The 22,037-nt window shown below is 44.7% G+C and overlaps 1 protein-coding gene across 4 annotated transcripts in view; it reads right to left on the bottom strand.

Annotated features, from left to right (window-relative positions):
• Positions 1–21,676, bottom strand: part of LPIN1 (lipin 1) — a 137,541-nt gene extending 115,865 nt beyond the window's left edge. For 3 of the 4 annotated variants that reach the window (XM_090031964.1, XM_090031945.1, XM_090031991.1), the window contains exon 1: positions 21,468–21,676. In XM_090031964.1, the coding sequence (XP_089888090.1) occupies positions 21,468–21,548 (81 nt within the window). In that variant the 5' untranslated portion in view covers positions 21,549–21,676. Of the gene's footprint in view, positions 1–12,506; positions 12,625–21,467 lie in introns of all 4 variants that reach the window. The other variant, XM_090031955.1, reaches the window with a different exon arrangement.
• Between the last annotated feature and the right edge of the window lie 361 nt (positions 21,677–22,037).

Genomic DNA, 22,037 nt, shown 5'->3' on the forward strand with positions numbered 1-22,037 from the left:
TCCTGGCTCCTCCAGCACACTGAAGCGGGGCATTTTGCCTTGCACCAAAACACACATGCAGGGGCATGTGCAGCAGCAAGAAGTAGCAGCACAAATTTGTGCCACTACTTTTTCCACTGCAAGCACACACCCCTACATGTGGGAATTTACCCAATAGGCCTGCTCCTGTGCTTGAAGCCAGGTATGCACTTAAGCACCTTGCTGAGATGGGGCCTTTATTTGGAATTGCTTCATTAAGGTCAACAGAATGACAATACAGTAAGAGAGCACAAAATTAGGTTGTTGCATTTGCCAAAGCATGGAAGCCAATGCTCTTCTCAGAATAAAGCAGTGCAGTATACTCTGTACTATGGATATATAGCCTCTTATATGAAATTCCTGCACCAAGCCCATATTAAGAGGCTAGGAGATCCCAGAGGGCTCCAGAAGGTATAACTCTCCTTCCTCAAGACAGAATCAGTGCTCCAACCATCCTACTGCCATTGTATCACCCAACCCAAGCCATGGGCCACAAGATGACAGGATGCTGGTTGACACTGAAGAATCAACCAGATTAGCTTCTATACCTTTGATATTGCAGATCACCCTTCCATAACTGGGTTTGGGGATCCTTAACCCCTAGATATCACGTCTTTCCACAAGAACTCCCAACATCTCCCACCCTTAGGCATGGCCTATGGAGGTATGGCAGAATTAAGTGAATCAGAGTAGGGATACACAGGTCATAACATAGATGTTGGTACAACCCATGACACTTAAGCAACTGTTGACAGACATAATTCTGATCTGTCCTGTAATATCCCACCATTGCCTTTTCCTAAAGTTTGTCTCCCCCTTTGCCTTTCTCTTCCATGTGAATTTCTCTTCTTTTTGCTCTTAGCCCAAAGCATACTCCTGAAATGTAGGAGTGCTGTCTCTGAAACACCCAGTGCATGGCTTCTGGACAAGGCTGGACCACCTGGGAAATGTGACAACAGAAACTGAGCAGGGTTGCCAACTGTCTATAAATGTATAGACAGTGCATAATAAAAAAGGCTAAAAATGCCTGTCTGTAAAAAAAAAATTAAGCTGTTCATAAAAAGCTAAGCAACTGTGAATTTGACTGGAGCTCCATTATCAGAGTCTGGATACAAAGTGGTGATGGGCAGGCAGAGCACAGCAAAGCAGAGCCACTTGGTGCCTAAGTGGGAGTGAAAGACCCTGAAGGGAGACCTTTCATGGCTTTGTGGCCCATGGGAGCCTTTGTAACCCTCTTCCCCCCAGCCATGTGCTGTGGCTGCAGCATCCTGTCACCTGATTGTAACACTGATCACCCCACAGGTAGATGGGGACATGTAACTCCAGGCAGTCTGAGGTATTGAGCAGGATGGGGAGGAGATGGTGTGACCAGAACAGAGCTCTGGGGATGAAAAGGAAAAGAGGTCATGAGTAGGAATGCATGCTGAAATCAGGTAGTGGGGCTGGTGGGGGTAAGCCTGGGAGTGGGTAGCACAATGCAGGATGCAGTCAGGGTTGAGAATGAGTAGGGAACCCCTGGGTGGAAGCAGCACAGTTTAGATGCATTGCTGCAGTCAAGTAGGGTTGCCAACCCAAGAATTTTTTCTTTTCACTGACAGTATGAAAACCATTTACTGACAAAACTTTTTTACTCTAATTAGTATTAGACCCCTAACTTTGAAGCCAGCCACTGTTCAACTTTGAAGCTTAGCCTAGCAGGAGGGTTTCATCAGAATCTCAGTTGAAAAAAAATTCTTGGCAAGCCTGAAACTGAGGCAAATAGAACGTGCAGCTCAGTAAAGGTAGTCAAAATACAGCTTGTTTTACTTTAAAAATTATTAAAGCTCATCACAAGAGCGTACAGAAGAAAACAACGACTGGGTAGGGATTGGATTCTATTTTATTATTTATTTGTATACCACTGGGCTACCACTGCTGCCTAGAAGCCATAGTCACCATCCATCCAAGAGTCCATTGCGGTAGATGCTATAGCAAATACAAAAGAAATTCTTCTCTTTTTCATGTGCAAATGTAGATCCTATTAATATCAAAGTGAGTTGGGTAGTCACGTTGGGAGACATACAAGCATTAGCAGACAAATCAAGTTGTTTATTGGCCATACTTAGTCAACAATTTTACTTGACAACTACATGGGTCTCTGATGCACTGAGCATCAGAAAACCATTCATGTATGTAGCTTGAGCTACATAGAGCATTACGTTGAAAAGTTAACTTGATCCTGTGCATAATGCTTGGAATGTCCTCTCCTCTTCCAGGGAGGCAGTGAAGCAGTCAAGTGACATAGGCACAGTAGCACCCGAGAAGCTCAGATTTCAGCTTTGCTGATTCAAATGAGAACTTACAAAATTCAGCTTATGCAGTAGAAGACAAAATACCAATCAGGTATTTTGATCAGGTAGCATCTGTGTTTCTTAACAGTTATAAATTGACGTAATCAGTCCAAAGTAAGGAACTGGTCAACGGGCTCCACGGAACCTGTCCCCAAACAGCTGTAAGCCTTGCTTTGCCAAAAACAGGAGAACGGAGATTAAAAGAAAACTGAAGAATTAAAAAGTGCTTCTCAGGGCAAGAAGTGGGTCACTTGTTGCGCGCACACACACACACACACACAAACACACACACACACACACTGCATGGGCAGACAGGCTAACAGATAAAGAGAGTTTGTGGATGAAATCTAAGGCCTTTGGCACATATTACATGTAAGGCATAATTAATCATTTGTTACCTGCCCACACATGAATACAATTAAGAGTGTGATAAAGAATAAGCCACAAAGCTATTACACAAAAAATGTCTAGTAACTTTGTGGTTGGTCCCTATCAAGCCATTAATTGAACATGTGGCCAACTGGATCTCCCAGCCATGGGGTATGCTCCCATATCTGGTAGCCCCATCAGGTGATCCAGGGTCCACGCCACAGGGGTGCACCATGAGCTTTTCTAGCTTGAGATGTGCCTGGTCTGTCAGAGAAAAAAGAGACTTCCCTTCCAAAACTTCTCTACATGGACCATGGAGTATTCTGTCTCCCTACTCTGTTAACCTATCACCTATTCAGCATATGTTACCATCAAGAAATTAGAGACCTGATCTCATCTTGTTTTTACAGTCATTAAACGCTGGTCACTGGTATAGTGTGTCTGCCAAACTTCTATTAATAAACTACCTTTCTCTGTCACAAGGTTACACCATGACAAAATGCCAGCCCCAGCCCACCCCTCCACCTCTTTTGTGCTATTGGTCTCACACAGTTTTATTCTCTCTGCTGTCTTCTAATCTATTGGTTTCTTTGGAGCAGATCTATTCTCTATACACAAGAGGAGGAGGAATACTGAAGTCAAGGGGATTATTCATGTATGTCAGTCATAGGATAACTCTCTGTGTGCTTTTCAGTGTAACACAACGGACAGAATCTGATCAATTCTTCACCAGATTTTTTATAAAAGAGGAGTTGAACTTTGAACATGGGCACTGGAAACTTGGAGGATCTCACTGAACCTAAGAGCAGTTGCGCTCAGGAATATGTGATATATGCAGTGTATACACAGATACGTAGTGCTGCAGAGATGCTCTTTGGGTGTCCCTACAAATCATCTAACACGATCTGAAGTGTTCCTGCTTCACAAATCTAACCAAGGCTCTGGGCAGTGCATGCAAAAAAAAAAAAAGCAACAATAATTTCTCTTTCATTATTCATACACTCTTCATCCTAAGTAAAGGGACAGGTTTTCTTAGTTTGTGGGTTTTGAAACACCATGATTTTAATTCTGAATGAAGTTGTCCACACAGATTTAAAATAGCTTAATTAAGGTAATGTAATGTCACTTTTTTCTTAACTTGGTTTAATTTTCCACAGCATTTTTGGGCAAATGAATCCTGGATCTTTCAACTGATAGATAGGAGTTACTTCATCAGTACTTTTGTAAATGCCACACATCAGCTATTTTTAAGTACAGTACCTAAATACCTTTCAAAATCCAAGTTACCGATTTCTGAGTCCTAAGGTACATCTTCTCAACAGCAGCAGAGAGCTCAGTCACATCACCAAAGACGTAAGAGCCATCCACCTGCTTCTACTCTGCACGCATCAATGCGGAAACAAAGAAGAGAGGAGATCCTGTGTCCCTTCACCTAGCACCATGTTCAAGGCATGGGTTTCTATCCAAAATCAGCAGCTTGAGATGCTCCCAGGATGTCCTCACCACTTCATTTCTGAGGTGCATGTGGGTGGAAATACGTGGGTAGGACATAATTCATCAGCAGCACAAGGGATCTTTCTGCCACCAGGCTGTAAAAATACCCTTAAATGAACTGGAATCCCTATTAAGGAGACTATTAATAAGAAAACACTTACGTTACTGATAAAAATTGAATATGCAGGAGAAATCAGGAAAACAGATAATATTCTCTCCCATTTCAAAGGAAATGTTGCGACAAAAATTGCACAAGGCCCATTGAGTGCACAAGTTAATATATACCAACATACTTGAAGAGTTTTCAGCTGGATGCTTGACAGTATAATGCCTCAGGGATTGTTAATTAACAGATCATCCAAAAATGTAGTAACTTGCTACCTAAGGAGCTTCAGCAGTGCCAGGTTTGTTACATCCAGTTAACGAGCAAAGCCCTGGTCCTGCAAGAAGTACAGCAGCGTAAAGAGTGATGGGTGACTAGGCACCAGCTTTGCAAACCTGCTTACAGAGAACACAAGAACAGCAGCCAGTGCTGTGGCTAGCCATTAGGGGTGTGCGAAATGAGCCGTGTTTGAGTCAGATTTGGTCTGAATCAGGGACAGTGATTCAATTTATTGATTCAGATCACCGTGCCTCATTTGATTCGGCCGAATCCAAATCTGAAGATTCAGTGCTGATTTGGAGAATCAACAATTCAGCCATAGACACAGCTTTAACTGTTTTTTCTACATACCTCCAAGTACCAGGCGTGGCTCATGAATGCTGCCATGCTGGGGTGGATGGAGCATCCACAGGAACACAGGAGGATCCCCACTTGCTCGGTAGTGAACCCGGAAGTGGACTGGAAATACTTCCGGTCCACTTCTGGGTCCACCAGGGAGTGCGCTGGGGAGCTCCCCCGACCCCGGCTCAGCAGTTGGCCACGGGGGGACCGTGGGTGTCCCCCCAGACCCAGGAGGCACCAGCATTGAGGGGGGTTCAGGGGGCCCCTGCACACTTCCTGGCAGACCTGGATGTGCTTCTGGTCCACTTCCAGATCTGCTGCTGAGCGAGCTGGGGGGCCCCCCACGCTCCTGCAGGACACGTCATGTACCCCAGCGTTGCAGTGTTCATGAGCCACCTGCTACCTTGGGGTTTGTAGAAAAACATTTAAACCTGTGTCTATGAATCTCCAAATCTTTCCAAATCTCTCCAAATTGATTCGGAGGGTTCCAATTCAATTTGGAGAGATTAAAGGGTCTCTTGACGATTTGGATTCAGAGATTCAGCCACTAAACCAGGCCAAATCTCTGCTGTATCGAATCAGGGACCGAAGCTTCACACAACATGCTGGGCTGAGGCTTCACACAGCTGCTAGACATGCTCTTATTGCCACCACTGCTGCCCAGGGCTCATATCTGAAGAGATCTGGTGCTAAGAATTAGCTTCTGGGGTTTGTCTCCACAATTCGCTGAGCGCAGTCAGAACTCAAGTACTCCTATTTCCGTAGTGTCACAGAAGTTAGACTTGTTAAGACTGTTTACCCCCTCTACATGTGCAGGTAAAAGTGTAATTGGATCTAATGTGTGATCCACACAATTGCCCCATGCATAGAAGGAGGTGCAACTATGGGATTATGCATTAGATTTAATCATGCTTTATTGTCTCTGTGGAGAGAACTCAATCCCCCTTTGCTGAGAGGGCTCTCTGCTGTGGGGACCACAGGCATTTGGGGCCAAGAGGGGGGTTTCATGCACCCCTGAACCTTGGGGATCCTGGCTTTCATGATCACCCAAGCCCAAGGGTTTCATTCTTGGCACGACACATCCCTGCAACTGGAAGCCCTGTCAGCTGCTGAGCACTTCTAGCAACTAGGGAAACCCTGCTACACGTGCAAGTAAAGGCTCAGTAGCAACCAGCTATAAAGTTAGTCCACATTTTCAAGGTCTAACTTGATAGCTGGTTGGAGCTTTTTATCCTGTGATAAGTGCTTTGCATGTGCAGCTGGTCTTAAGCTAATTGCACAATTAGCCAGTTAATTGTAGGATACCTGCAATGTGTAGAGGGGTCCCCAGTAATCTGAGTGCATTTGTCATGGGTGAAACCACAGTTGTGGTTCTACATATCAAAAAGCAGCGAGGTAAGAATTTTCTGCTTTTAAAAGGTGCCATTTGGACAGCCATAGCTACTGGAGTCTTTGATGTGCTTTGTTCATCTCTTATACTTCTGTACGTCAGGGAACATCTTTACTGAGATCAACTGGGCTACACCTGGATGACACTGATGTTGGTCAGAGGAGAAATAGCCCTGCCTACCTAAGAAATTGATATTATTCAGCACAAGATTTCCATAACCCCCTGCTAATGCATCTCACACCTGGTACACATGGCCTCCTCTAGCTGATGAACTCACTTTGCCTGGGAAGTTATTCCAAAAATGCTCTACATAGACTACAAACAAAAAATAATCTCCAAGTGGAAGTATCAGCATCAGCATCCAGTAGCAGCAGCCTCACCATGTTACATTCTTAGAGTATTGTTTGCAGCAAGGACTTGTGCTGACCTGGATGTCCAACTTATGACTACAAGAAGATGGTTCAGTCTCCATGCTCTTTCAAATGCCCCTTGTGATGCTGGCAATTGTGACTGCTACTGTGAAAAAGATTGAGCTTTTAATTGGAAATAAAACTTTGTCTAAATCAAAGAAGGCTCAACCCCAGGTGCACAGAGCAGGTCTGGTCCTCAGTGTTGTGTCACCTGACCTGTTGTGGTACTGCTTCACTACTCTCAAATTTTCAGACCCATGGGAAGCACCACAGGCAGATATAGCATGGGCTTTTGTGCTGGATTGCATGCACAGGGTGGTGCAGGGCCCAATCCCAGAACACAGGGCCAGGCACGGGTAGCGCAAGGCCACAGGGACTGATCCCCGTACACAGGGCACCAAGGCTCAATCCCAGCATGCAGGAGTGGTGTGGCACCCCAAGGGCCAATCCCTGCATGTGGAGGTAGTGCAGGGCTGCTATGGCCCAATCCCAGCGTGCAGGGGTAGTCCAGGCCACCAGGACTTGATCCTGGTATGTGGGGGTGGCATGAAGGCTCAGGGTCCAGTGCCAACAGGGGAGGGTCAGCCAGTGGTAGCGTGGGGCAGTGAGTCCCAATCCGTACATGCAAGGGCCAGCGAAGACCACGCAGGGGCCAATCCATGTGTGGGGGTTGGGCAGAGGCAGTGAAGGGCCCAATCCGGCCTGTGGATCAGCCCTACACCCTTCATCTGGCCCATGGGGCCCAAAGGAGAAGTACCACTGGTCTAAACAAATGCCATATGTGCCACACAATCATGGTGCCCTGCAACTATTGAATTGAGGAAGATTTGATCCAGTGAAGTAGACAGTAATAAAAGGGCTTTGTGTCTTACATTTAACCTTTGGCCCGCTCCAGAACTCAAGCTAAGGGAAGGTGTAGTTGATTAGATTTGGGAATAGGGAAATCTAAGCTGTTTGCCTGAACTCTAAGAAAAAACAGGTTTTTGACATCAGCCAGAAGTAATATTGTTGACCACTGGGGGTCACTTTTGTTTCAAATATTTCCAGCTTCTGAGTACTTAAGAAGCAGAAAAAACAATCTGAAAAACAGAAAGCTCTACACCTTCTTTTTTTTAAAAACACAGCTTTAATTTTAGAATTATCAAAAAAAGTATTAAATACCCACGTTGGGAGGAAAGAGGTAGAAGGTGATTAAAAAAGAGGGGGGAGACACCGTATTTAGGAGAGGGAACTGCAAAAGAAATCAATTTTACGTGATGTGACACCTGATAATGTTTGCTTCATGCCAAGCTATTCTCTGATCCTGAACTTTTGTTTCTCTCATGTTATGACTATAAAATGGCTCCCATCCTAAAAACTATTCCAAGTAGAGGTTTGCTAAATGAATGCTTTTACCTAAAAGGCATTTTGCAATTTAAAAAAATTATCATTTTTAAATTCAAAGGAAGGATTGGCACAGAATGAAGAGGAATCTGTTCTCTGGTCCTGTGTGTGATGTACTTTCCATGACATGGAGTCATTATTACAAATTATACAAATATGAAAACTTCATGCTTGATTTGTGCCCTGAGCATTGTGCACATATCCATCATTTCACTGAACGCCTCCAAATGTCAGGCTGCTGCTGCCAGTGAACAAAAAAAAGGGAAAAACAAAACAAAAAAATTAAATATAATGTGTACCAGAATAAAGTCCAAATCCCGTACAATCTTAGCCCTGCAAATAGTGATGACGCATGCAATTAGTCCAGTTGGCTTCAGGGAAACTGCTCTCATGAATAAAGCATCCATCTATGTTTGGTTTGTCCCCTTTCCCTTTTTTTTTTAATTTATTCAGGCTGTCATGACGCAGTGAGACTTTCTGGCTTCTTTCAGTTAGAGCAACCAAGTGACACCATAGGCACCCGTGCTCCTTGTATGTGTTGGGCAAGGAACATTTTGTTCTTCCATCATGAACTCTCAGCAGTGGTTCCATGAACCTGGCACTACCCACTATACAAATTAGAAAAAATAAGACAGGCATTGCACTTAATTTAAATAAGAGGTTGCAGTTGAAAGATATCACTGATAATATTTACACTCTTCCAGACAAGCTCAGGAAGAGACCATTCATGCCCTGAATTGAAGTGGAGCAGGACTGCATATAAACGCAACTCTGTTGCATTAAATGCTTCCACCAACTAAAACGTGAAACTGAAATAATGTTAGATGTACCCTGAGAGTAACTACCAATGTCAATCTAAGGCCTATCAGATAAAAGACACCTCTAGAAATTTCTAAATAGGGGCATCCATAAAACACATTTCTTGCCCACCAAGTCTTCCCTTTGACCAGTTAAACAACCACATTTTTAAAATGCTTTGGTATTTCTACGGGTTTAGTGCTGGGATGGGCAAAACACAGCCTGGGGGCGGGATGTGGCCCACCAGGCCATTCTATCCGGCCCACAGAGCCCCTAAAAAATTTAGAAAAGTAATATTAATCTGCCCTGGGCTGCCTGTCATGTGGCCCTAGATGGCTTGCCGAAACTCAGTAAGCAGCCCTCTGCCCAAAATAACTGCCTGCCCCTGGTTTAGTGCAAAGCCCTATCCTGTACCCAGCATCCATGACTGATGCCATATCTACATCACCTCTGTTGTGAGCCCATAAGTACCAATTTGAAGTGTGCTTGCCCCAGCCAATCTTGCTCAGCACCCCATTTAGTCCAGCCCTGAGCCATTCTCAGGCACTCTGACTTGGGGACGTTTCCTGGCACGCATGCACACTCAGAGCGCCACTTGACTGTCCACATCACCTAATCCTGGAGTTTGGCATAAGAGCAAGTGAATGGTGCATGCTTCTCTGAAGAACTCTTGGACTCACTGCAAAGACTGTGTATCCTATAACGTTCAGCTACCCAGTGCCCACTTCTAAAGCTGTCCTTCACATTGCTTTGCAACAGAACTGAAAACCAGTATTACCAGAGGCACATGGTTTCAGATCTTAAATTAAGCATTTTGGAAGTACTATAGAATGATGCCCCTTCTGCCCCAGAAGCTCTACCTAAAATTGTAAATAAATATTATCTAAAAAGAAAAATAAACTCTTTACCACCATGTAGAAAAAGCCTGAACTCTAAGCAGCATTTTGACCTAGAAAGGAGGAAAAGCAAGATCTTCCATAAAGCTAACTACAGACTCTGTTGTTGCTATTGAATTACGTAGAGGGTGCTCAGATACTTCAGTGATGGGCAACAGTACAAAACCCTTGAGCTATTTGGATCTGCAGTGCCTAGGAAATGGAAGCTGATAGCTTCAGCTTAAAAAAAATGCAAGTCAATAAGTGAATGAGAATCTCTTTTAAAGACACCTTTTTCACATCTGCACCTAAGTATTATAATGATGATTTTCATAACAGTTGATTCAGCTGTGAAGATTGATTGTTGCCTTCAAACATCCTTTAATTAATATAAGCCCTTAATATTTTACCTTTTGCATAGAACTGTCAAGAGTGACAACTGTTTGTGCCCTTGCTTATCTCAGAAGTGGGTCGGGCAGTTCATGTTTCACTGAATCACACATGACGCTCAGTGCCCTGCAAAGAGGCACCCTCTTCATCTCCTACACTCTTCTAGATGACAGTGATTTATAAGCAGAAGGGAGTCAGGTAAATTTTCAGATTCGGTGAGCACCCGACTCCCCTGTTTGTGTTAGCTTTGCCACCCAGGAAGGCATTTTTCTGGGCTCGCCTTTTCTTTTGCTAAGTATTTCACAAGGCTCACAGTATTTCATTCCAGTGGCACCATGACCTTTGTGTGGCTTCTCAGTTCCCCACCCCTAGGAATTTCACAAATCACTGACCAGATGTCAGTTCACTGTCTGCAAGTGGCAGAGAAAAAACCAAGCCAAGTAAAACTGGATAAAGAAAATGACTTCGGAATGGCTGCTTTACCAGTTCTTTCTCTCTTCCTCATGTAAAAAAGCATATACTTGGGGCCATATATACTTGTTATGTATCTAAATGTAAATAGAGGATAAGAGTGAGAAGTAGAGAGCCCAGTAGTATACACACATTTTATCATTAGTTGCCCATACAAAATATTTTAAATTGTAATCCTGCAAGATTGTCATGAATACTTGATAGCTTGCTTTCTTTTGAGTCTCTCGGTCTCTTCACAGAAATCACAACTGATCACCATTTCGGCCACTTCACGTAGCTCCTTATGCCTGGGCTGCCTTATTGTTCAGTCTTCCCTTTTCACTTTCTTTACTATTATTGCTACTACTACTACTATTTGTTGTCTTATGTGAAAAGCCACTTCTCCCATATGACCTATGAATCCTGGGTGCATCCCCCACCCAACATACACATATGCACTTTGAACGGATGGTAAGAGACAAGTACGTTAAAAAAAATGCAAACAACAGAGCCATAAAGGCCCAATGAACCTTGAAAGAGGATCAGGTACTATAATTGCCTCCCATCCTCTACCTTCTTCTCTATGTAGATTATAAACTTTCTAAGACAGATTCCTTGGGTAACATTTTTATAAGTGCCTAAATGATTTAGGAGCCCAAATCATTTTTTGCAGGGATACTTAGGTTCCCAAACGCATACACTTTCTTTGTCAGGACAAGTTGCAGAGTAGTCATCTTGACACCCACTCTGGAGGGGGGAGGACACTTTAATTAGAGCAGCTCTTGGGAGCCACTCTAAAGCACCCACAGTGTCTCATGTGTTCAGCATCCCACACTTCAAAATGCCTGCAGGAGCACTTTAATTAAGGCTCACTTAATGAGCTTTAGTTAAAGCACCCTTGCCGCCATTTTTAAGTGTGGGGACACTGAATACATAAGATGCTGAGGCTGCTGAAGCATGCTAATTAGCACACTCCAGCACACTTGATTAATTAAGTCTGTTGCAATACACTGTAATTATAGCATGTTGGAGCAAGTGCCCTGCGTGTCCATAAGCACTAAGTTTATGGATGGATTGACCAGTTAATACGTTGTGAAACAGGGCAAGGATTTACCAAGCATCAGTTATGCTGTGGTAACTGGCTCTGTGCACACACTTACTCCACAGTAGATAGGAGCTAAATCATGACAGCTTGACCCTCAGTGAAAGAAAAGGAACTCGCATGGTTTACTTTCTTTTATCATGGGATAAAATTGTTCACACGGGCAGTAACCACAGAGCATGTTACAAGGTAAATCCTACTGCCTTTTACTTCAGGATATCTAGTTTGTCTGTCTGTACCCTGGATGGTTCTGGATCTTTTGTTTAAGTCCTCCTTTCAGGTGCTGAATACAGTATTATACCTATACTTTTTTCAGTCAGAATCATAGAACCATAGAAAGTTAGGGTTCGAAGGGACCTCGAGGAGTTGGACTAGATGACCTCTTGAGGTCCCTTCCAACCCTAACTTTCTATGATTTTAGGAATTTTATTGTGAATGAATCTTGTGATATTTGGTGATTTACTTACAGACTAATTTCTTGATCACATTTCATTTAAATAAAAGGTGTTTCTAGGCTGTCTGGTGGCACAAAACAAGTTTGAAAACATAAGCCCTCACAAGCCAAATAAAAAAAAATTGTAGCCTGGCTCACAGTTCCTGAATGTTTGGGGTTCACAATACTGGGACACAGGCCAACATTTTTAGAAGTATTCAGCACTCACAGCCCAAGGTTCAAGGGGAGATGAGTTCAGTTGCTCAGTCAAACCTGCAAAATTTTGCCCCTAGTTTTCAGCTCCATGGGACAAAGACAGCTTAGTTCACCTCTTTCTTACCCTGAACTGGCACCAGCATACCCTCCGGCTCCCAAGTGAGGCACACCTGTCTCACATTGAGAAGATGATTTGGGCCAGAGTCTGTCCAGCTCTGTTCACATTTATGGCATTGCAGAACCTAAAAGGGAAGATGTTATTATTAAAGCATTACTCATCAAGTAAAGAAAGAGCCCCGATTATAGTGTGGAAGACAGGAACTGGATAACACATCCACTGACCATCCCATTCCTGCTTGTCTACCAGCTACTTGTTTCACATCTTTTAGTTCTGGTGGGTTTAAGCTGAACTTTCATCTACCATAAAATAAGGAAAAAATCTCTCTCAAGACATAAGTGCAGAGGGTTACTATGCTTTAGCAATTATCTCTAAGGGAAATGTAAAATAACTATATATTGAAGAGGTTTCCAGAAGAGGTACATCACACTGGGGACTGCGAAGTAAATCACTGCAAGACATTCTGTTTGGGTCACGCTTACAATTTGTTTTTCAAAGAGTGGGAAAAAGGCATGTGTGCTTCATCCTAAAGAGCATAAGAACATAGGAGATTTCTGGGGTCAGATCACAACCCCATCTAACCGAGCATTGTGTATCTCATAGTGGCTCAAAGCACATGATAAGGGGATGAGTATTTATGTAGGGGCTATCCGAGCTGATCTGTCCCCTGCCCCTCCTCCCTTATATTTTCCAGCATTTATAGGCCTCGGAAGAGTTAATTTCAAAATTGCAACTTTAATGTTTAAAAACTGCTGATGGACCTATCCTGCGTGAATTTGTCTAATCCTCTTCTGAACCTACTTAAATTTTCAGCCTCTAAAACAGTGATTCCCAACCTTTTTTTGCCACAACCTGCTGCTGGGAGCAAAGTGCAGCGGTGGTGGCCCGGAGGTGGAGAACCTCCCAGCACACGGCGCAGCTTGTCCTTTGGATATGGCGCCGCCAGCATTGCCCCCACAACTCTCATTTGGGTCTGCTGCTCTAAAACAATAAGTGTCATAGGATAATTACATGCTGGGCACATCTACATGTGCATATTAATGTGCAGCAATAAACTCCAATGCGTATCGTACCAGAGTGTATTGCTCCCAGGCACCGTGTTTACATGTGCACATTGAACCAGGTCAGAGCAGCCCCAGCTGGCAGGGGGCCTGGGGGGTCAGCCTGCTACCCCACGGCTGCTCCAACCAGGTTCAACATGCTGCAGAGGGGCTGGCTGAGGCACAGATGCTTCAGTGCAGGGCTAGGCAGTAGGAAGCCCCAATACTAAAGCACCCTTGTGCCGCAACCAGCCAGGTCAGCATCTACACGTGCACTGCTATGCATGAAAAAAACTCTGCAGCAGGATAGTACTTGTATTTACTGCTGTGGATTTTATTAGTTTCTTGGATCCTAATAGGGCCACATATGTAGACACTGAGATGTTTACTGCAGAGCTAATTAGGGAACGCCGCAGCAAACTTCTTATGAAGACATGCCCGCTGCGTGAAAAAGAATCTTTTTTGTTAGTTTTAAATGTGCTTCCTAATAATATCCTTGTCCCTTAGTTCTAGTAGTGGGAAAGCTGGTAAATGATAAATTCCTACTTGCTTTCGCTACACTAGTCCCGATTTTCTTAATTTCTATCTTTGTCCCTAAAACATTTGTCTTTTATCTAAGCTGAAAAGTCCTAGCCTGTTTAGTCTCCCCTCATACAGAAACCTTTGATCATCCTTGTTGCCCTTCTTTTCTAATACCTTTCCTAGTTCTATTCTTTTAGAGGTAGATGGCCCACAATTGCACATACTATTCAAGATGTAGATGTAGCTGTGAGGGAGCGGCGGCTAGGGGCGGCCGTGAACCCCCTAGCGCCGCCTACCGTCACTTTAGGGTGACGTAGCACCCTCAGAACCTCGCCCGCCACGACTTTGATGGTAAAAGATATAATGTGGAGGCTGCCAGTTTCCCTAATAGGCGGTCTTGTTGTATGTCCCTACTCCAGACTGGGGATTTGATAAGCGTCCTGCCTTAAGGGCAATGCGTGCCTCCAAGCCTCCCCCTCAGCACGCCCCAAGCCTCGCAGCTGTTCCGGGGGACGCTTGTATGGTCCCTCGCCCCTCGGGTGCCCTTGTTCTCGCTCTCGGGCACCGGGGCTCTTCGCCCACCTGGCGCCTCCTTGGGTCGGGCCCCAATCTCTCGCCCGTTCCCCGCGCCCTGGGCCTGTCACGCTGGCGCCCAGCTACTTGCTGGCGCCTCCTGGGTCGGCTCGCCAGCGCCGCTCACTACCGGCGCCCCCTGGGCCGGGTCCCAGCCGGCGCCTGGCTAATCGCCGGCTCTGTCTTAAGTCTGGAGCGCTCTCGCCGCCCTAGCCTCGGCGCCCTTGGGCCGGCACGCTCCCTCTGCCCGGATCTCGGCTCTATCACCGCCCTAGTCTCAGCGCCCTCGGGCCGGCTCACTCCCGCCGCCCTAGTCTCGGCGCCCTCGGGCCGGCTCACTCCCGCCGCCCTAGTCTCGGCGCCCTCGGGCCGGCTCACTCCCGCCGCCCTAGTCTCGGCGCCCTCGGGCTGGGTTCTAGCCTGAGCTCTATCACCGCCTTAGTCTCGGCGCCCTCGGGGTGGTTAGCTCGGCTGCTCTCACTGCGCTAGCCTTAGGTCTATCGCCACCCTAGTCTCGGCGCCCTTGGGCCGGCGCTATCACCGCCCTAGTCTCGGCGCCCTTGGGTGGCTAGCTAGGCCTGGCTATTCGGCCCCTCTCTGGGGCCTCGCCCCTCAGGGGCCTCTACCGCGCTCCCTGCGCTTCGCCCCTGTGGGCTTCCCACTCTGGGGCCAACACGCCACGCGCCCTGTCTTGGCCCCGCTCCAGGGCCTTGCCCTCTCGGGGCTGACTCCGCGCCTCTTGCGCTCTGTCCCTGCCCCGCTCCAGGGCTAAACACTGCCCTTATGGGCTGGGGTCTGTAACCCCGCACACCGCGCCTCCCTGGCGCACAATAATGCCCAGCAGCACCGACACTAGTGCCCCTGGCGCTGTGCCTCAACTGGGCACTGGGAACCCCCAAGCAGTTGGGGAGCTCCCCTGAGGCCTCCTCGCTCCCCTACAGCCTCACCCGGTCCTCCGGTGTAAACTGTAACTCAAAGTCCAGCCCTCTGGCTCCAACATAAATACAGAGGCTCCACACGCCCAACAATAACTGCAAGCCCTGCCAGGGCTCCTAGTCCTACCTGCAGTCAGGGTGATCTTGTTCCCTGCATCATCGCAGCCGGTTAGGGTGGCAAGGACTGCGACCACTAACTCAGGCCGCTCAGCTCAGCTGCAGAGCTCCTGCTCCTGCAGCAGCCAGAAGGGAACTGTGTGTCTAGCTCCGGCCTCAGCTAGTTATAAAGGCCTGGCCCTGACCTCTTCCGGCCATGTGACCACCTGGTTGTCCTGGCAACCAGGCACCTGAGCTGCCTGGGTGATTGACAGCTCTGCCAATCACCCTCTCAATCACGGAGCACCTCTGTGGCTCCGTGACAGTAGCACTGGAAAATAGGTGTCTGGTGCACACATTTGACAGCCACTTATCCTCACAAAAAGGCAATACTTCCCACTCCTGTAGAACTTCAGAGGTCAGCCTGAGCTTCATATATGTCCAGTCATATAAGGGCCATTGTTTAGCCACTGACCGAGGGCTAAAGACAAAAGTCAATCAGCGCCTGATCTATGGGCAGCAGCAACATGGCTGCTCTCGGAGCCTGAAACTCGTGGAAATGATGTTTCTCCACTCTGCACTCTTTCTGCTCCCTTGCAGAGTTTATTACCCTCTTTAAGCTATAGTAAGTCCCTGTGTAGCACCGGGGTCAGGAAATGGAATGGAAGTAGCATGGTTAAATGTGAATAAATTTAGCCATGGCTGATGGTTATTGGAGCTATTCCATTGCCCGTTTCTGTTGTTGGTACTTTCACAGAGTTAAGGGCAGAATAAAATCACAGGCAGATGAGCACACAGACACATCTGCAGTTCCACCTACCACGTGTTCTGTTGTTCTCTGTGCTGCAAGGGAGCAGTGCAGAGGGGTTTTTTCACCCTTGGATATCCAGGAGTAAAAAAAACCTGCAGAAAAAAAGAAGTGGAGACTGGCTGGCCAGAGCTGCATCCTGCTGCCAACCAGACTCTGCACAGCAGGATCACCACTGCTGTAGCCCCAGGAGGCCCCCAGGACCTCAGGTAAGGCTGCTAGGTGCTGGCTCTAGATTCCCCTACCCCACCCTGGGTAACTTGCTGCATGCCAGAACACACATGGCACAGGCATTCCTCAGGGACAACTAGCAGCAGCAGAAGATGCGCCACCGCTAGTTGTACCTAGGGCACCAAACGTCCATGCACATCTGGACATGGCCGCAGAGTCTAAGTGGGCCAGAGTTTCCCTTTGTGAGCATGCTCAAAGATAAGAGGAGAATCTAATCTCTGTGCAAGTGGCCTGAAATGCGTACAGCTAAAATTAGCTAAGTAGGAAGAGAAGTTGGATTTAGGCTGGGGTCTCTATCAAGCAAATACGCCCTTTAATGCTATCAAGCCATGTATATTAAACAAATAATCCCCCCTTGGAAGAGCTAATGTAGAGTGATGCAAACAAAAGAGGATTATAATCTGGTTTTCAGTCTCATAAATTCTCATGCAAATGCAACATGCTTGCTTGGTAAAACTGTTTTACTTCTTGTAAAACAGGTTGCTCCATGCCTGAGATAGCTGCATATTTTGCTCAAATATTGACCCAGATGCTCAGCTCCATTACAACCGAAGGAGCTACACTGATTTATACCAAATGAGAATCTGGTTTTATAGGCTCTAATTGCTTGTTTGTCTTTAACTAGAGCTATAGCTATGTACCATAGCTTGAAATTCCTAAAGTAAACCCCATGTATTTTTAATTTGTTCCCTACTGTCTATCCAAAATCTTTGTTCTCTTCTCATGGCTTCCCATCTTCTGTGTACCCACACTACCCCAAACCACACACCTTAGCTCTTCTACATCCATAACATTTTTCCCCACCACAATAAAAGCCAAGTTTTGCTTTAGACTGGGAAAATGATAAAGTGAGAAAGCAAATGTAGAGTCCCAGTAAAAAAGGGCACATTTTGTGTGCCATTTCCCTGTAGTCTCAATGAAATGAATATAAAATTCTGCCTAACTCTGTGGACAGCAGCGTACTTAAAGATTTAAGACTGAAATGCGTTGGAAACAAAAGGTACTAACAGTCACTGAGCTAAATACACCAACTGTGCCAGAATGACAGAACAATATCTGTATTAATCTTTAACAAAAGTCAGTATTTCTGTCTCAACCCACTGAAATAAAGCTTCCTTAAACCCATCTGATCTAGCTTCTTAGAAGGCCTGTGTATCATCAGTTGGCTTAAAGTTGCTAACACTTGCTCTTACCAACAGGCCTCTGTATAGCCACATGCCTACATGCCTCTCAAGCACATATATACAAGGGACTCTATAGGTGCAGTGGGTAGACTATATTTGTGCTATGCTTTGGCTGAAGTCAACTTGTGGGCAGTCAGGTAAAGAACTGGAGGTTTTTTTTAGTCTACAGCTCAATGTTATGAAGTTTTTCCAGTAAATGGTAGTTCACAGCCTCTCACCTTCCTGATGGAAAGAACAACACTATCTCCTATTGAGTTGTCTGTCTCCCATCTGTCTGGAGCAGGCCTTTGTACAAATGTAGTCCAAAGGCAGCACTGCCTCCCCTGTCCCTCCACACCCACTTCCTCCGCAGTGACATGCTAGAAGGAGCTCTCAGGGCTTCCCAGAGTCATGTCATCAAACTCAGCAAAAGGTCTCAGCAGGTCCTTCACTTTCTCCTGCTCTGTTGCTGTTTGTCTACAAGATCTGCACTGTCACCAATGCTTTCTCACAAGTGAAGAGAATAAAGGCTGTGAGCACCCCTCATTGAAATACTGGAAATACATCACTGCTGCTTTTCACATAAAGGAGGGCTGAGTTTGAGACCAACAAGAAGACAAGATCTGTACACAAGATCTCAACCTCCTATATGAAAGAAAAGCTCAGCTTTCTTTGGCAGATGTTTTTCCCCTTTTCTGAGGCGTCACGGACTGATGGTGGAGGCTGGATGGGATGTACCTCGTCACCCTTGCACCGATCCCACAAAGCTAAGAACAGAAAGCTGTCACAAAGGTTGAGTTCCTCTTCTGCGCCCCCAGCTGTTTGTGTCTGTTGAGTCCTGAAGTCAGCTGCTAGTAGCATGGCTTCAGCAAACTTGTATTACCATGAGGTAGTTGAGGGGGACATTAGGAACATTATTAAGGATCTCACAGGTATTTCCTCCCTTCCCACTGGAGTCAGGGAGAAAATAATTAGGCCCATTCCAATTTTTTCCTCTCTTTCCTTCCCTCCCATAAAGAGATTACAACCCAACACATTGTCTTCTCCTGCTGCATTAAAAAAAATGACCACATACATCAGGGCCATCAAACTCATCTGGGCCCACAGTCTGCATCAGGGGTTCCCAAACTGTTGCATGTGTACCCTTTTGGGTACACAAGACATCTCTGTGGGGGGTACATGGGAGAAATTGTGTAATGGCAGATTTAATTTTCATTTATTTAATGCCAATTATAATAATAATTGGCATTTAAGTTAAAATATAAAACATATGCTAGTAGGAAGGAGTACATGGGCAGCTGGTAAATCTGGAAAGGGGTTTGCAATAAGAAAAAGTTTGGGAACCTCTGGTCTAAATGAATGATGTGTGGCGGGTCCATAGGCTGGATAAATGGTGTGTGCCCAGCCCTGCAGGCCAGATCAGAAATTGCATGTGACCCCTCTGATTTCCTCAGGGAAAGGGTTATGCCTCTGTATGAAACTGCATGTGTGGTCTTTGGGACCCTTCATGGTGAATCAAAAAAAGCATTTTTGAAACCTAGAATATTTGAAAAATGAAAGTATTTTCATTTTTGGAAATATGCTAGCTTCTTACTAAAGGCCATAACAGTGATAATAATAATAATAAAAGAAAATAGTTTGGTCTAAGTACTCCTACTGTAGTTTGTTACCCCATGCATTGACATAATTTGTATCCTTCAGTATTTGGGGGAAGATTCAGCTTGGGAGTTATCTGTTCTGGACTTCTGGATCTTTCAAATATATTCTTTGAGTTCTCTTATGAACTCTGTATGGTCCACAGCCTTCTACCCAGCATAATAAATGTCTACAGCTGAGCAAAACAAGTTCCTGTTGAAGCATTTCATAAATTCCTGGGGGCAATGTTGCTGTGCTCCTTTAAACTACTTGACAGAACCACAGGTCTAACAACTTCAAGAGCTCAACAGCAGCAGTTCTGAATGCCTTTTAATGCATTTGCTGCAAGCAGTTGTCCACGATATAATCATTAACAGAATGGCTGCACAGTTAATTATGCAATGCACATATCTGGTGCTTTAAAAATAGCTCCATGTAGCAGTGGGATTGGTATTTTTGCCTTGAACATTTCAAAATTAGTAAATATTAAAGAAATCCCCTGAATAAACCTTGAGGTAAAATTAAGATCATAAATTCTCATCGCTAAATAACTGCAGAATATTGTAGACATTTATTACACTGAAAGATGGGATTCTTTTTCCAAGTTAAATTATCACCACCACACAAGAGGGTGGAAATACCGATGCATGTTTCTCTACAATATAGCTCAAACTGACTTTAGAGCTTTCACCATCTGACTTCAATAACCACCCTTTCACATTCATCTGCCATATTAATGTATCCTAAATAGAGTTTCACAAATCCTCACCTACCTTCACTGTAAAAATCCATATCTACAGAGTGCCTCCCTACCCATCAAAAGCAGGCCCTTACTTTAGAAGCAAGCCCTCTCGCACATCAACAGTCTGAGATGTTGACAGTGAGAACTGCTAATATTTCCTCTCTTATGCTTCAGGTACAGGGCCCTTATTCATGATAAACTATTAAACTCACAATTCTACCTTCCAAATGAAATGCCCTTATAAATCTATATGCATTGGCTGAAAGGGTTAATACAATACCCACGTGTGCATCACCTTACCCATGTTTCTAAGCCTGTCCCTGAGCACCCACAGACATCATGTGATAGTTATAAATCTCTCAAGTATCTCTGTTTCCACAATGATCATTGGTGTCAACATTAAAACAGAGATAAAGAGAGTTAAGATAGTTAAGGTGGTTTATGCAAATAGATCCATGAATTTCAATAAATTCAGCCTTTTCTTTCATTAGATACATCATTAAAGCTTTTTTTTTTAAGTAATTCATATGGATGTAAAGCCTTATTTTTATTTCAATAAGAGTTTTTGGAACCTACACAGATTTCCCAGTCAATTTAGCACATTCTTATTCACATTTAATAATGCCATGAAAGTAAATGCCCTATAGAAAGTCATCCTGTTCAGCAGTGAGAGGCTTTAGGTTTGGATTAAAAAAAACTTGGAGCCCCAGAACTAATGATCCTCTAGTAATCAGGATCCCAAGGCAAACTTATTTTTAATAGGGCTCTACTTTTTCAGCTAATGTAGTAATAAATCAGACTCTCTATATACTGAGGTTTCATTGTCTTTTTTCTTAATCCATGTCTGGGTATCATTCTCAAAGTCATCCTGTTCCCTCCATCTACAGCAAACCCCCTTCTACAGCAATGCTTTGCTCAGCCAACAAGGCATCAAGGAGAACTATAAAAATACAGCTGTATTTTACTGCAACAACTAACTGGAGAGACTGCAAAGCTAAGTAACAGTACCACCCCCACCCACCCCCCAGCCAAATATATTTCTAAAATATTTGCAAATAGGCTTAGAAAGGAAAATCTAACACTTAATTAAACTCTTAAGCCATGATAGAAAAGTAAAATCATATTGAGTAGGGGCAGGTTCTGTTCCACATAGGGTCTTATAGCACAATGAACAACTCTCTTCTGCTTTAAATGTTGTTTAGGTAGGTTTATATGGTCTTACCCAAGACCAGGGAGATTCTGCAGGGCTCCCTGCATGTTCTGCATCTCCTGATGACATCTTGAGATGATTGTTTTCCTCCATTCCCAGGAAAATTCTTTATCCACGGCTGCTAGAATCTAGTCTTAGCTTTGGTCCTAAACAAAAATGCTGCGTTCAAGTAATACTTGTTGACAACAGAGATCCAGAGAATAAAATTTCCTACTGATCATGTTTACTTGCTAATTTTACCTGCTCAAGCTCTTGGAACCACAGCCAAAGCAAGAAACATGAGCCCAACGAGCTGGCGCACACTTTCCTTGCAACTGACTCCTCAAGTATCCCAGTTAAGTCACAAGCTTCAGCAAAAACTGAACAGCCAGACAAATGGTTCTTATTTTAAACAGGGTTTTTATGGTTAGATACATTTTATCAGTTTCATTTACTGTGAACAACAATCTGGAAGGAATTTGCAAGCATTTTACTATTATTATTAGTTGTATTTATTATGGATTTCAGTTCATTACTTATTTGTTTCAGATGAGCCTTGAGCATCACAATTTCATTCTGCCTTCCACATAGCCACAGAACTCC

Source organism: Crocodylus siamensis, chromosome 1 (genome assembly GCF_052110815.1).
Source record: "Crocodylus siamensis isolate JL-2025a chromosome 1, ASM5211081v1, whole genome shotgun sequence".
NCBI lineage: Eukaryota > Metazoa > Chordata > Crocodylia > Crocodylidae > Crocodylus > Crocodylus siamensis.